The sequence below is a fragment of the Crocodylus siamensis genome, chromosome 1 (genome assembly GCF_052110815.1).
Source record: "Crocodylus siamensis isolate JL-2025a chromosome 1, ASM5211081v1, whole genome shotgun sequence".
Classification (NCBI taxonomy): domain Eukaryota; kingdom Metazoa; phylum Chordata; order Crocodylia; family Crocodylidae; genus Crocodylus; species Crocodylus siamensis.
The window spans coordinates 370124317-370141559 of NC_143395.1; the positions used below are offsets into that span (position 1 = coordinate 370124317).

Below are 17243 nucleotides of genomic sequence, written 5' to 3' on the forward strand. Positions count from 1 at the left end.
CTGATTAATAAGTTTCTGCTTTAAAAACATGTTGGTTGCAGTTTTCTAAGTCATCTAAAATATGACCTAATCACAGCAAAAGAACCAACATTCCAAGAGTTTAATTGTACTTTTCAGACAAGTTGATAATTCCAACTTCAGCTTCCATAGACTAACAACGTAGCCTTTAAAAATCTAAATAATACCTTGAGCTGTTACAAGTTTTAACAAAGCTTCCAGATGTTCTTTTTCAGAAGCTGTAGCTTGGTGCAGCCAGGCCAACATATCTCCTACATATCTAAGTTAGAACAAAAATTGTTACCATGGATTAAGGGTTTTTTGTACAAATGACAAAAAAAAGATTGAGCAATATACAGTTTCACTACAGTTGTACCTCAGTGGATCATGAGAGTGCATCTCAATAGGTCGGGGAGTACCACCAGGACCTCCTCTGGTAAGAGCATCTATAAAACCACGGACTACTGAACTTCTTCTAGCTGTTCCAAACTCATCCAGAGTGTATCTGTAATTGAAATTCAAAAAGTCAAATGAGTCATTCTGTTCTCAAAACTTAGATTAACCTAATTTAAAGAGACTAACACCAGGTACCCTTTTTTTTGCACTATCTAATGTTACATCAACACATGCATTTTAAAGGGACTCCAAACCTTCTCATTTGTGTTACCGCTAAAAATGTCATTCAAGATGACATTGCTTCTGCCACAGGAAAAGAGTGCAATCGAAAAATGAAATATACAAGTCACAGCATTTATTAGAACCACAGAATCAGAAGGGACCTTAAGTCCTATGCCCTGCCCAGATTTAGAATAAGCTATTTATAAACACATCTCAGAGAGATGTCTATCCAGGTTATTCTTGACAGCCTCCACAGACGGAGACTCCACAACCTCCCTATGCAGTCTGTTCCTTTGTCATGCTACTCTCAGTAAGGATTTTTTCCCCTGAGTGTCAATAAAATATAAATCTGCTTGGTAGTAATTTAAATTCATAGTTTCTTTTCCTACTCTGTGGCAAAGGAAGAAAATTTTTCTTCTCTTGTTTCTGGCAGCCTTTCAAATATTTGAAAACTACTATCATGTTTGCTTCATATAACACTGGCTAATATTAAAGAAAATACATTTTCTCATATAAAAGCTATTAAGTATTTTTCCCTAACAGCCCCTGATTCCACTTTAACCAGACTCCCTTTATGTTCACTTACTGCTACCCAAAGTTGAAGGAATAAATTACAAAAGTTTTATTCATCTTGATTATAAATTATTATTTGCTTTATTTTTCTCTGTTGCAGAATAAGCACACTGAGAACAACTTAAATTTCTACACAATCAATTATATTTTAACCCCTAAATATAAGTGTGCAGAGTGCCCCTGTACGGTAGTAACAAATAAATAAAATATATGTTATTTGATGAGTTGAGTGAACATGTATGTTGAAATTTTAAACGTTTAAAAACTTGCAAAAGGTAACTTATTAAAAGCACCAGAGACCAGGTATGCTGATTATTGACAGAACAGGAACAGCAGCTCCTCACTGAAAAGTATAGAAGACCACAAACGAAATAAGCTTATTTTTTTCAAGCAAGCAATGATATAATAGAAAAACACAAATACAACAGCTAAGTCTTATGATATTGCTTTTCTCATTGGTTTTGAAAATGGTAATATACTATGGAAAATTTTATTAGTAAGAGGAACAGAAAATTCTGTTTTTCTTCTTGCTCTCAGTAGACTCTAACATAACTGACCTGATCCTTCATACACAAAAATTCAGTAACATCTATTGTATGTAATAGAATATTTACTATTACTTTATAATAAACATTCATTATGAGGAAGAAAAACAGGATTTGGATTCTTTTCATCTCTGCAACAATGGATCAAACTCCTAATAGGGCTTAATCACTAGCAAGGAGAGGAGGGAAAAAGGTGAAGAAAAAACTTCAAAAATAAGATGGGAAATGTGCTTTCATGATCAAGCTACACATAAAGAAAATGCAAAGTTTTCAGATTTGATTTTATTCTGTTGGGAAAACGAAGGGCACCCAAATGAAGTATTTATTTCAGCTGCACTGTAATGAATGCAGTTCCCAGAAGTGAGCTGTCAGTAGTGCAAGGTTTCTGTTATCTAAGGTTAACCAGAAAAAAAACCAAAACCAAAAATATAAAACCAAAAATCTGCAGGTTCGTTTCCTAACTCTTGCCCTTCTCATTTTGCTCAGGCCTTTGCTTATCTGATTCAGATTATATGTATGAGATGCAGGATAATGAGGGTGTTATTCTGAGAATGCAACAGACTTCTGGTTTGTATAGCACTGTTTAAAACTCTGAAAATTGTATGAAGGACTGTATGGTTGACTTTGTGTAAGGGAAATGGAGTATTTGAAAGTGAAGGTGGGGAGGTTGGAATTAGACCACCAAGAACATTAAAAAAGAAAAACAAACAAAAAATCCCTAAATTTCCAAGTCACCGCAAGAGTACAGCGTCAGAACTTATATCCTCCTTATGGGGACATCACTCACGATTCATTAGAATACAAGACACATTTTTTCAGATAAAACTATTTTAGGTGCACTAACCAATAATAATCTCTCCAATACTAAAAATGTAAAATCAAAAAACCTAAACATATTTTTTGGTTGCAATCTTTGTGTCAAAAACATTTATATTCAGGGGTGGGCACTTATTTCAGGCAGAGGGCTGCTTACCAAGTTCTGGCAAGCTATCAAAGTCCACATGGGTAGGTGCCCCACCCCCTGGTTGCCATCTTGGGACTAGAAGTCCTGCCCCTAACCTCTACCTTTGCCACTGGAAGTCCCTCCCCTTGCCCCTGGAAGTACTCTTTGGGGAAGAGGGTTTGCCATCTTAGGGGAAAAACAAAAAAATTACATACTAAAAATCAAAACACCCATAATAATATATTTTAATTTTAAAAAGATTTTTGTCCTAATTTGTGTGCATTCATGCTGTATATGCAGAAGTGATTACTTCAAAGCTCAGAATGCAGTCTTAGTCTTGTATATTGTGTGGAATGTTGGGGGGTATGGGTGGGTGGGCGTGGGTTTGTGGGGATGTGTGGATATCTGTGTGGGGGTATGGATGTGGGTATGGGAGCGGGGCGGTAGGAATGCGTGGCATGGGCTGTGGAGCTGGGCTGGGCTGTGCCAGCAGGGAGAGGGGGGAGCTGACCCAGCTCCATAGAGCCTTTCCCGCCAGAACCCTGCGCTCCTACCGCCCTGCTCTGGGCCCTGCTGGCAGGATGCCATCATGGACCCCATGCTCCCGTCCAGCTGCCGCTGGCTCCTGTTCACTCCCAGGGCCCCTGCCCCAGCCCCAGGGTACAGACAAGGATGAGTGCACAGCCCCAAGCTTGTATGCCCTGCACTGCCCATCTCAGCTAAGCACTGGCAATAGAAAACAGACTGGTGCTCAGTGCAGGAGAAAAACTGCTGCTCCCTCTCCCCATGGCTGGTGCTTCCTGGTGCAGCCGCTTGCAGCCTGCGCAGGGCTGTCTTGCCTCTCCGCCATGTCACCACCGCCCTGTGGGGCAGCAGTGACAATGGAGAGCAGACACAGGCAGACCCACACAGACTCTGAGCAGGTGCAGCATGGGGGCATTGGCAGCAGGAGGGGGAGGGGCTGCTTCCTCTTGCTTCCACTCCACCCGCCCCCTCCCACTTTCCCACCTGCCTGCTGGCCATTCTGCACTACATGGCTCCCAGCTGCATGGTCAGACCATGGGATGCAGCGGGAGCTGGCCAGGCCTCAAGGACTAGGACGATCCCTGCAGTCCTCCCCTGCCTGGCCAAGCCTCAAGGACTAGGGCAATCCCTGCAGTCCTCCCCTGCCTGGCCCCCCACTTCTTACCTGAATTTCCTGGTCCCATACCGGTGCAGGCACAAAAAGCCCTATGGGTCCAGCCCCTGGGGGGAGGGCGGGGAAGAGTGGGGTGTGACTGCTTTTTAAGCCTTCTGTCTCAAACATCAACAAAAAATATAAGTTCATACTTAAAATCGTTTCCTTAGCTAGGTAGACATGGCCAGTAAGTTTAATAGCTATCACCTAAGGGTTTTTTTGGGGAAAATTTACTTTCTCCTCTCCAGAAGTCCTAAGGACTGTAAACTGAAGCCAGGATACGGACTTCATTTGTGAGATAATATAAAGTATCAACAAGGTTTCACATAAATGTTTACTTCTTATTTCTGGAAACAAAACTGCTTTCACACGCCTACTTTTGCAGCAAAAACAAACAACTGACTATGTCACAATGAACCTACAAGAGATAGCCAAAAACACTGCAGTATCTTTCTCATAGATAGTAAAATCAGAAACTTTCTGTAAAAGCTGAAAAAAAATCACATGGACTACACTCTTTAAAGGAAGTACATTAATTTAAATATATATTTTATTAGTTTTTATTGGAGAAGACAAAAACTGAGTAATGGTATTAATGACCCTAAGCTGGTGTGAAAAGAGCATGGGGAGATAATATAAGAAATCTCCCTTCCACACGCAGCTCTGCCACTGCACTATAACCTGTAATAGAGGCTCTTGGCTAAAAGGTCTTATTCTTTCATTGCATGTCATACTAATCACCAAATTTGGAGTCAAGATGGAATTTTTCCCCTAGGTCAGACAGGCTGGATTGCTCCCATGCATGTGGTGGGGATTGGCTTCTTCTGTAGGATATGGCATGGTCCTTTTTCCTAGGATCTTCCAAGCATGTAATATATCTTCCAAGCATATAATATCCAATTATTTTCTGGTAATTGCAGTGGGAAGGCACTAGCAACCATCTTGTCTGTACTTCTTTTACTTGCAGAATGATGTTCTTGATGTTTTAGGGACTGTGCCTTGTAGTTGTGTATGATCGCTTGGAGTAGTGATTTTGGGGAATCCCTTGAGTAAAGGGCTGCCTGTGAACAGCAGACTGGACTTGATGGACCCAGAGACCCTTTCTAGGCTTATATTCCTAAGCAGGCACCTGATAGTGAAGTAATAGATACTTAATAAGCAGGGATGGCTAACCTGTGGCACAAGTGACAGGGACAGCCTCTGTACATGGCACCTGATAGATCAGGAAAAGGACAGGCACCACAGAAGCAGAAAGCAGGAGAAGACAGACAGAAAGCACAGAGTAGGGAGCAGAAAGCAGAGCAGTAGATTGGGTGAAGGAAGGTGGCAAGAGTGGCACTTGGGGAAGGTACAGGCCTAAGCTGTGACATACTGGCTCTATAATGCATCACTTTCAACACTAAGGCCCCAGGTAAGACGATGCTTACCTCAAATGAACATGCAGAGCTGTACAGCATATGGAAATATGCACCCTGTATTTCTTGAACATACAGATGATCTCCACTGTAGTGTGCATTCTCTTGAAACCCCAAGAGGAATCATAATACAATAGTATTCAACTTTTCTAGACACAGAGCTATACAATAAGAAATATTTCAAAAGGGGAAGCAAATAAAATATATACTTAAAAAAGGAAAGATAAAAAGCATATGGTTCCCTCACTATTTAAAAACAAAGAACAGATATTGTAGAAGTAAATTAGTTAACTTTCAAACAAATTCTTCATTTTCTGGTCAGTTTTATTAATTTTCAAGGAGTGTGGTCAGGGAGCAACTGGGTATAATAATTTATCTGAACTTAATTCACTTCAGTTTATTGCTACAGATAGATAACTACTAAAATGTTACATCGCATTCACATCGCTACACATTTACATGACAGATGGAAAAACCTAGTAGAATCCTGACATTATTTTAAGCATCTGATGTTCTGTGCAATTGTTTCCTCCAATTCTAGCACAAAAAAGTTGCTTCTAAAAACGTCCAGGGAAGGAATGCTGCCTTATCTAAACATCAAAGAGCAACTCACAAAGACACTCTCATGGATCCAGAGGGACAGACTTCTATCTTCAGCTGCCTTTGTGCAAAAATAAAATTTATTTTCTACCTATGGGGAATTTTTACCATCTTTAACTTTCCCTGAGCCTGAGGAAGTATGTATGCACTTGAAAGCTTGCAGAAAAAGATATATATTTTTTGTGATTTCTTAGTTGGTTTAATAAAAGATATAATTTCTGAACCAAGAGTTCTAGAGTTTTGCATTGCTCATAAAAACTTTAATTCAACAAAGCCCTTAAGCACATACATAACTTTAAAGCGCTTAAGCAGTAATACCAAACTCAATGCAACTAACAGCATGCTGAAAACTAAACATGTGCAAGTACTTTGCTGTATTAGGGCTAAATGCAAAAAACACACAGGAAAACATTGTGCATTCAAAGTAAAAACAAAAAACAGTTCTCACAGTGCCACCATGTGGTTTATTAATAATATACTGCACCTCAGTTTAAAATAACCCTCTCAGAAAGTCTTAAACAAGAATTATTTTTTCACTATAGAATATAGTTAATTATTCTTTGAGTTCAGCATCCCACTTAGTTTAGTACATGAAATAAACAGCTCAAGGAATGTTTTATGAGGACAAAAATTTTTGGCATATAATTAATTTTTGTTTGATAGAAAATTGACTTAAAAAGTTAAAAAGAGGAAAGAAACAAACAAACCAGGGTTAAAACTGCACTTAGATGGCACTCAGAAGGTTAGAGAATACCAGCCTTAGGGTTATTTATGTTGTTTGGAGAAGTTAAATATAAGAGAGAATAGTGAAAGTTAGAAGCCCAGGATAAAATACACAGTTCAGCCTGATCTTCCATTATCAGAGGAGAAATCTAGTTAAATCCTGATTTGGACCTTGACTGAGGATCTCCAAAAATGCAGGAAAAAAATCTCAGGTGATTGCCATTGTAGTTCACAATAAAAGTAGCTTATTATAACTTTGCTTTATTATACTGTGTATTTAAGTGGAAGACATACTTTCTTTTCTTACAAAAGCAACACTTGAAGAAATCATGCACAGCATCAAGTCTCAGCAAACTTTTACTAGCTATAAGCCACCAAAAAAGTCTCTTTGGAGAGAAGCATTCACTCATATTTGATTGAATGAAAGTATAGTTGATATAACATTTTATTCTAAAGTTGATATTTTGCAAGTTGATATTAATCTTGCAAATGATCCATGAGATTTTTGTACACTGTAAAAAGGTATCACTGAAAGTTCAGAAAAATCGAAACTTGCCTTTATTAAATTTGGATGCAAGGCTGACAGCCCATCACCTTGTAGATTTTAAGTGTAGACTGAAGAAACATGTTCAGCAAGAGAAGAAAAGAAGCTCTCATCCCCATGAAAAAGAATTATGAATATGTACGTACTTATAGAGGACAGGTCTGTCTTGTAAGGCCTCCATGGCTTGTGAGAGAACTGGAGAAATGTCACACGATTCTTGTGTCAGTGTCCTGCACTCACCTATAACATAAATAAGATATCAGGGAAACAACCAATCCTTAGACAGCATGAAGACATTGTAACACATTTGATGCCCTGCCATAACATAAGAAAATAAAGGGAAACTGTAACATAAAAATTCCTTTTTACATTACACCACAGACCCATTTTGTAATCAAGCAGGGCCAACCAGTAACACATTTTGAAAGCTAGTGTCATTATGATAAGGTTTCCCTTGAATAGTAATTTTCTGTGCAACTGTGGATCTAAATTTTCAACAACAATTATTATTTTTTTTAAATCAGTAAGGTAAGGTTTAGTGTCAGGTTTTCTGTAGGCAAGAACTACACAGCCTTCTAACCATGAAATCTAGAAGTACACCTTAATTCCATGACAATCAATTCCATGACTGGGAATATCAAAAAGGAATACAACATTTATCTGAGTGGCTCTTTTAAGCAATGAATGTGACTTTATATTTTTGTATATTGCATCCAAAAACATTAATAAGATGATGTCAAATTGTGCAGCTTGTTCCTTCCCTCCTCCCCCTCTCCCCCCAATATGGATACCATGTCATTAAGGACCAGTTCACAACTGTCAGTCTCATTTTCCATTTGTAACTCATGCTAAATATAAATTTAGGAGCCAACTGATGAAAATCTAACCCACCAATCCACTGACTATACCAGCTCGTTCCAGGAATGTTCCTGTTAATCTTTTGAAGGACCATCTGCTTGCTTACCCATCAGATTATTTTGCAATATTTTGGTTTCTGAACAAGAGTACTTATGTGGAAAAAGTATTACTAATGTGAAAAAAGCATCCCCAAAACAATCCTATTCCAAAAACATCCCATAACAATCCTATCTTTGTTCTAAGCTGAAAATACAAGTGATTCCAACTTTCCGGTAACCATATAAAAAAAGGGAAAAAAGAGAAAGCAAGATGTGCTTTTCCAAAGTAGTATATATAACTTGGAACACCAAAGTCTGTTTAATTTAGATACTAGCTACAAAAGAAAATGAGCAAGAAATTAGTTTTAGAAATAGAGTTCAGATCAGTTTTGTGACCTAATGACAGCTGAGAGGGGAAAAATAACCTCTTGGTGATGGAGTTGGCTTTTAGTGGCTAGCCAAGCAAAAAGCCCTCTTTAAAATGTAGTTAGGCTTTAGGGGCACCTATATACGTGCCCAATACCTGTTCCAACACATTCCAATTAGAATCTGTTGGAGCAGACTTGATTCATCTCATTTGAATGCTCCAGCAACCTTGGCATCACATGTATTCAGCATCCCCGTGTTTCAAAATGGCAGCAGGGGGACTTTAACTAAAGGCCATTGAACAAGCTTTAGTTAAAAGAATCCTGCCATAACATCAGGAGACGCTACTTCACGGTCAGGGTGGCTAGGATCTGGAACCAACTTCCAAGCTAAGTAGTGCTGGCTCCTACCCTGGGGGTCTTTAAGACAAGGCTTGACCATCACCTTGCTGGGGTCATTTGACCCCAGTACTCTTTCCTGCCATGACAGGGGGTCAGACTTGATGATCTGCTCAGGTCCCTTATGACCATACTACCTACAAAATTATAAATTTGGAAGCGCTGGAAGCTGAATACAGTAGCACTCTGAGAAGCCAGTCTAATTACAACACCCCTCCTGCCCAAGCATGTGTAGACGCCCTGGGTTTCCTTGCACTCAAAACCAAGAAAAGGTTCTAACGGAGCTTGAGCCATGCTACTGCACTAACAGTGACCAGTCCAAAATTAATAACTAAATCTTCTATGTAACAACTGAACAAAACAAAATAAAACAAAGAAAAATGGCAATCCTACTTTGAGCCCATCTGTAAAGTCGTTCATAAGACGTCTCTTGGAGCAAAGCCATCTGTTCCATAATTTCTAGGCTATAAGAAAAAATATTTATTTGCTTTCTAGTTTAACAATAAAGTACTGAGAATTCCAAATTGTATCAGTGCTATATTTTTGTTTGGACTTTAAAACACTTTTTACATTATCATATGAGAGAATAAACAAAGCACTGCTTTTGTTTATTAAATGATTGCCAAACAGTTATTCAAATTATACTTACCCTGCCCTTTGTTGGTTTGTTCGGAGAAGAATCTTGACATCATTATGAATTTGCTTTACTCTTCCCAATGCCTTGAAAAAATCCTTAGAAAGGATAATTTGGTCATTAAATGCATTCCAGTTTTAAACGGGGTGGGTAAAATAGTAAAATTAATGTCAGTACCTGGCTCTTTTGTCTATGTTAAATTCAAAGTACCCACCCTTATTTTTAAGGTCCACTAAAACTTTGTAGTCTCATTCTCTATTCTACCTCCTAATGCCTGAAGTTCACACAATTCTGTTTCAAAACTTCTTTTGGTTAAATAAAAAATCCTAATACTCATTGTGTTCCTTCTGCTCTGCCCCATACGCTCAATAGTCTCTCTCTCTCTGTTGTACCTTTTTTCACTCAAGTTCCTTTTTAAAACACAATTCTTCCCTACAATTTTTCAATAATAAACAACCAGAGAGAAATGCGTGAATATATCTTACTGTTGCAACACAGATACGCTAACACTGGGTAGAAGTGTCTGACATTTGCTGTTAACTTAGAGTCAACTCCTTGAGAAAGGGAATCTGTCTTTCCCCATCCTCAGTGCACTAACTAAGCAACAAAACAAAACCAGCACACCATAACATATAAATCTATCTTACAAACTAAAAAAAAAAAATCTATGAAGTAAACTAAGCATTTGCAAGAGATTAAACATACCTTCAGAGACTGACTATGCTCAAAATATATAATCTATCAGGAGTTAGAAAGAATACTCAGAAAGTAAGATTGTTATTTCTGCCATGTTGTTAGGTTGCTGGCAATTTTGTTATTTCCTCAATTTGGAGGCTTATAATTAATGCAGTAGAAAAAATACAGGTTTTCCTTTCATTACAATAACAGACAAAGTTAAATCTTTGTCAAATATTATTACAATTAGGATAATGTTGGTATAACCTCCTTAAACAGAAAAAATATTAGTTCCTAGAAACACTAAGATTTTTTTAAATTGCAGAAGATGTGAACAATGGGCAGAAGAGGAGGATCACAAATCAGTTAATCTGAGAAGGTAAGAAATTGTTGAGGATGTGCAAGAGCTTGCTATTTCTTAGAAAATTCATGGTATCTTGCAGTTGACATGTGTTAGCACAATAACTTTTGCCCAAACTAAGGTCCCTGGCACATATTTATTCCATGGCATGATGGGATCTGATTCCCCCCCCCGCCAAAAAAAACAAAGTCACACCTCCTCCCACGTCAAATATTCAGGATCATGATCATAATCCTGAGTTCTCCCAACACTGGCAAGCTGACAGCTGGGTGCCTGCTGCCCAGCATGAATCAGAGTGACTCTGGAGCTGGGACCAACAATCAGCTGTTGGTCTCTGCCCTGTGACCACAGGTGAGTCTGCAACATTCAATTCAAAGTGCTATGGAAACCAGCCACAAAATTATTACACAGCTTTTGTTGAATATTTTTGGGGATGGTTTCCCACTTTGTTATGCCATTAATTCTTTGAATGTGTGGTAGGGTTATTTTTTACAGCATCGTTAACAGGTAAATTCTATCTAAAGTATAATGTCTTCAAGGGGCCTGAATTTCACAGAAATTTTTAGAATTAGAAATGAATGTCTGCCCATGAGTAAAGTTAGTTCAATACTTTCACTACTTCTGTTTGACTAGAAGGGACTAGAAGAGCACAAAGCCAATAATCAAGAGTAAATAATAAATATACATGTGACTGATTTTTTTCTTTCACACTGAGATGAAGAACTTAATGGACTTATAGATCCCACTCAGTTTAGGGAGAATAGGAAAAATGATATTTCCCCCTTGAAGAAATTTGGAGATCTCCCCTGGAGGGAAAGCCAATTTTTTTTCCCAGATATGATTTCCTATGACACGTTAGGTTTAGTTAAACACCTAACAGAATGTGAAGTCTAGCAATTCCATTTATAAATTTGTGAAGACATCTTCTAGGATTTAAATCTTGTGAGATACTGGACTCTCCAACTTGCAACTGAATTAGAGGGCAAGGAGTACCTTCCAGTATCAGCACATACAATTGTAGAAATGGATAGCAGGGCCTAAAAGTCCATGGAAGTCCAAAGAAAAACTAGATGAACTTGAATCAGACCCTTGAGAAACAAAAATTTGAGAAAATATTACATTTTGGAGGAAAATCTCTGTATTTTGCACTTACCACTTTGTCACGACCCTAAACATTCTTTTCAACATAACACTTGGTATGTTATTAAGTTTATGGCAGTTATTCAAGTGCTCAATCATTTAACACAATTCATTTTTACTTTCATTAGTATTGTTTATGGCTATCTGCCCTATGTCTTAATAATACTCTCACTGCTAACAGGATGTCTGTGGAAACAAGATACCGTGTCTCAGCAGGTATTCTGTATTTCAATGAAAATTTCCATGCAACTAAAATAATAAGGGCTATTAAGTATACTTGATTCTCTGCATATTCTACTTGCTTTTACTAAAGAACAATGTACTTTCTTAAGCAAAAACATAAACATGTTTAAAAAACAGTTGGAAAGGTGGCTAAAAATAAGGGAGTCAGCACCTAATATTTTAAACAACGAAGAATAACAATGAAGGAAAGTCCAACTTGAAATAAACTTAAACAATTTATATATTGCTGTAGCCAAGCAAAATATATATAAGCACACAATAATTACTGGATCTTAAAGTACCAGTTTCTTTACTTGTACTAGATAAAAATTTAACACTTCAACTGAAAATGTGGAATTTGAGTCCCCAGAAAGTCTTGATTTCAAAGTGGAGGAAGAAAGTAACATTAAAATGACTGTTATTGCCCCTTGCCAAATCATTACTTTAAAAATGGAATTTTTACAGATTTTACAGTGATTCTTACTTACTGTTTCATAATCTGACACTTTCCCCCATGTCGCACTTTAAATATATCAGAAGTACATCATTCTGCTGCAAGGTGACTGTTCGGTTTTTCACCTCAATGAAAAGCTTTTCAAGTATTTCAACTTACCTCAGTAATTGGCCCTTCTCTTGTGCCTCGAAGAAGGCTCATTTCTTCTGGAGTTAATTGGAATTTTGCAATAAAAGCATCTGCAACTTGTGCTTTCATTTCTAATATTTGACTGTAATAAAACAAAGCACCCAGGATGTTAGTTTTTTTTATAGTTATCTCCAAAATTCATTTTACAACAAAACTGCAAAATTGTTTTATCTTGCATTTACTGTTTATTGAAAAATATGTGTAATATTTTTAAATACTTTATTTCTAACTGCCCAATCTTGCCCTCCATTACTTCAGACACATCACAATGTATTTAATGTAATTACATATTAGGCTTATACCCATCTTCAATTTCATGTAATTGTAATCCCATGCATTTGAAGGCAAGAATGCATTCTTACATAGTCAATTAGTATTTGTATTAAGGATTATCTGCCACAGGTACCTGCACTTTTACAGCTGAATAAATGCCAATCATTTCCTTTCAAGAATGAAAGCTGCCTGCTCTTTCAGCTTATATTTTCAGATATACACATATTAATAGGTACCTGAACAAACGGACAGCAACTTTCATCTACATTTCTAAAAATCACATGCAAACACATTTATCAAATATCTTCTCCAGAACTTTTATTTATTACATATGCACACAAAAAGTATTGGCCTCTTGTCTCCAGTTGCATCGCATCAAATAAACAACATACGCATTTAATAGGAAAATTACATAGTGGGTAGTACCTACATCAGCGGTGGGCAAAATATGGCCCACAGGCTGCATCCAGCCTGCCAGACACTTTCATCTGGCCCACAGCGGCCATCAGCTAAGTGTACCCTGCCCAACCCTTCTACCCACGAGGGTGGGAATGAGGCACCCACATATACATCCCCATCACCAACATACCCTATTGTGCCTCACTCCCACCGTCATGGATGGAAGGGCATAGCACGGCCAGTACGCAGCTTCTGGGAGGGCCTGCTGCAGCCACTGGGGGGCCCTGCTCAGGTTCCCCAGCATCCCACTCATTCCAGGCAGCAGGTAGGGAAGTAAGGGGGGGAGGGGAAGCTGCAGCTGGGCAGGAGCACGGAGCTGGCAGCAGCATGGAGCCTTTGGCCGGGGGGTGGGCAGGATGTGAGGGAGGTTGGGTGCTGTAAGGACCCCCCAACATACTCCCTCACATGGCGCGCAGCTCCACTGGCAGCAACAGCAGGCAGGAGCGCTTATGCCCAGTGCAAACGCTGCTGCCCGGTGGTATGTAGCTCTAACCAGCACTGCATACTGTGGCCAGAAGCGCAGCCCAGCTAGCCCACCTCTATCACCAGGGCTCCCGACTGCACATGTGCAGTTTCTGCACTTGCGTGCCACTGGGGAGAAGCGCCATGTGCTGGACCTAGATGCCTTACCTGTCCCTTGCCACACAAGTCCCAGGACTCCGTGGGGAACCAGAGGCCACAGCTCCCCACCACTTCCAGCAGAGTCCCGGGACCTGAGAGACAGGGAGTGGTGCAGGGAGCCAGCTCCAGCATGTGGACCTCCCCACCAGTGGTACGCGAGTGTGAAAGCTGGGCATGAGCATCCCAAGTGCCCCTGCCTGCTCCTGCTGCCACCACCTGCAGGACTGCATGCCATGGGGGGGGTGGGAGGGGTGGATCCCCATACCCCACAAATGCCACACCCCCACACCCTGCCCCAATTCTCCCCAACACCCCAACAACATACCCAATACCCCCCCACACACACCCCACCATATACACACAGACAATAGACAAGACTAAGAGTTTATTTTTGAGTTATTATTCAGTCACCTCTATATACAGTATGCAAACACAAATTATGATAAAAATATTTTGTAATAAAATTAGAATGTTAGAGTATGTGTTTGACTTTTAGTGTATGACTTGGGCTTTTTCTGGTTCTTAGATGGCAAACCTCACCCCCCCAAAAGGCGTATTTCCAGGAGCCAAGGGGAAGGATGTTGGGTGGCAAAAGTCAGGGTTTGGGGTCCCTGCTGTCCCCCTGCCTCATTCCCCTTTTGGAGGGGCAGGTGCCCCTCCCACCCTGCTGCAGCCCCAGCATCTGGACAGCTTCCCCCAAAGTGAGCAGGCACTACTCCCCCTTGCACACCCATCCCCTCCACACACCTTGCCCCCCCCCACACACAGCCCCTGCAACCCCAGCCCTTCAACTCCCACCCCCCCGTGGATTTACCTGCATGCAGCTGCTGGGGCTGCTCCCACCACCCTGCCTGGCTGCATGCTGGCCACATGTGCATGCACGCACAGAAACATAGGATGCCCCCCGCTTCCCAAGCAGTTCCTTGCTAGGGCAAGCTGGAAAGTGCCAGGAAAAGCTTGGATGTAGAGCAGAGCAAAATCTGTTGGCATTTAAAAAAACCACCTGGAATGAGATAGGAGGACCCAAAAAGAGGACATTTCCAGAAAAACCCAGATGTATAGTAACCCTACAGTCTAACCAGGTTTTTATGGGAATGGTGAAAAATCAAAGCTCAACTGTTTTAGGATCATTTCACTTTTAACATAATTTTTGATAGATGCTTACATACATTATTACATACATTTATAAGGGCTCTTATAAAGTTTGCTTTTCTTCACAGGAACAGACACTTTCACATCAATTTCTATTATTCAGTCTGTGTTTGGCTGATGAGCAAACAGGAAATACTATAAATGACTTCCTTGATCTGGAAATGCATCAATTTACACGTTTCATCTAGAAATGTGTAAATTACCTATCTAGCAATTGCTCAATCTCTTTAGGGGTCAGAAGAAGTGCTCCAGCATATTGGATGATGAGTGAACAAAAAAAAAATACCAATTGATTTGATTTTCAGACCCTCCTAAAGTACAGGTAAGGCAAATCAGCTCAGGTTGTGATGTCAGCTCTTAAGCTAAAGCGCCCAGAAATATAATTCTAATTTAACTTGTGTTAACTTATACACAGTGACTTTACACACTTAAATTGATTCAATTTAGCATTTCTGAGTGTCCTTTGCCGATGTGGCCTTTCTGTTTTTAGGGTCCCTGGCATGCTATTACTTTTATGGCGTGATGATGGTATTAAATGCACCATAAATAATTACAGCATTACATGTGCAGTTAATTTATGATGCCATGAAGTGGCAAGCCAGTCACAAAGATGTTCCACAAAATATGCGGAACGTCTTTGTGGGCATAAACTAAATGCGTAGCACCATGGGACCAGGGGCTACCCCTGGGCTGAGACCAGCTGATTGTCAGCCCCAGCCTGAGGACAGTCCAGGGTCTTGAAGCAGTCCCAGGGCTGTCTTGGGGCTGAAGCCAACAATGAAGTGAGCTTCAGCTCATGAAAGCTTGTGCTATATTTTATTTACATAAATAAATCTACTTTGGCTAATCTATCAGGTACAAATCTACCCTGCTTTCTGCTTAAAATGATAACCAAGGGCACTGATATACATACAGCGAGCAGGGCTGTTCCTAGGGGATGCGAATTGGGGTGACCACCCCGGGCCCTGCGCGTTGGGGGGTCCCATGGTCAGTGCTGCATAGGCCCCACCACAGCTGCTGACTCTGGCTGCTTGCCACCCCGCTGCTTCCCCGAATCCTGCACACTCTAGGGATGGCTCTGACAGCGAGGCTACTCCAATGAGCTGTAATTACAGTGCATCAGAGCAGACTCTAGTGTCACGTATCAGCGCCCCCACACTGAAAAATGGTGTTGAGGCGATTTAACTAAAGCTCATTCGGCACCATTTTTCAACGCAGGAACACTGATACACATGATGCCCTGGGTGCTTTAATTAAAGCAGCTCTCGGTAATACTCTAATTAAAGTGCAACTCCCCCCCACACAGGCTCTCTTCCAGAGCACATGTATAAGCGCCTAAGTTTTCATGATATTATATTTACTCAAATCCAAGATGAATCTGAATTTAAGATGACCCCCCCATTGGATTCTATACATGGGAAAATTATAAACATGTTATAATTTCCATGCATAGAAGCAAATTATTGGAGGGCTGTCTTTAATTCATAACCCACCACCACTGCAGGGTGCAGGCAGTGGGGAGAAAGTAGTATAGGAAGGTCAAGCAGCTTGTCTCCTGCTTATACCTGCCTTTCTGCCACCTCTGCACTCTGTCTGCCCCCCCACAGTTTTGCAACCCCTTTCCCCTCCTTCCTCTGCACCTGTCTTTGTTTTCTTCTTCCTCCTCCTTCCCCAGCCTCTGTTCCCCGCTTCACCTCCAGCAGTGCTCCACCCATCCCCTCCAGCCTCTGCTGCCCCCTCCCCCAAACCCAGCTTCTGCTCCCCTCCTGCTCTCCAGCCACTGCTGCTCCCTGCCCACCTTACCCTTGCTCCATGTGGCAGGCTCCATCCCCATTCTAGCCTGGGGCACTGAGCAAAACCCCAGCCCAGCCCCTGTAGCAACTGTGCAGGCTGCATGCTGCTGCTCCATACCCCAGGTTGCAGTGTGGACAGAGCCTGATAGTAAAGAGCAAAGGTAAGGCTGGGGGGAGGAGAGGTGGGTGAAGCAGATGCTGCAGTGGGGGAGGAGACTAGGGGTGTAACAAGCAGGGGGAAAGGGGCAGGCAATAGCTGTGATGAGGGCTCTGACTGGAGCTCAAGCCATGGCAGGTGCCATTCCACCTCCCCCCAGCACCTTCACACTTTCATAGATTTCACAGACATTAGGGCTGGAAGGGACTTCGGGAGATCATCGAGTCCAGCCCCCTGCCCAAAGGGCAGGAAGTCAGCTGGGGTCATAGGATCCCAAGATGTGGCAGTATTCTTCCCACAAGTTTTACGTACTTTTAA

At 40.8% G+C, this 17243-nt stretch overlaps 1 protein-coding gene across 2 annotated transcripts in view; it reads right to left on the reverse strand.

Annotated features, from left to right (window-relative positions):
• The window catches only part of COG6 (component of oligomeric golgi complex 6), a 95907-nt gene that overhangs the window by 37158 nt on the left and 41506 nt on the right, over positions 1-17243 (reverse strand). For both annotated transcript variants that reach the window (XM_090027023.1, XM_090027014.1), the window contains exons 5-10: positions 12441-12552; positions 9445-9527; positions 9189-9259; positions 7282-7375; positions 374-502; positions 186-277 (exon numbers count right to left, since the gene is read on the reverse strand). In XM_090027023.1, the coding sequence (XP_089883149.1) occupies positions 186-277; positions 374-502; positions 7282-7375; positions 9189-9259; positions 9445-9527; positions 12441-12552 (581 nt within the window). The remainder of the gene's footprint in view (positions 1-185; positions 278-373; positions 503-7281; positions 7376-9188; positions 9260-9444; positions 9528-12440; positions 12553-17243) is intronic.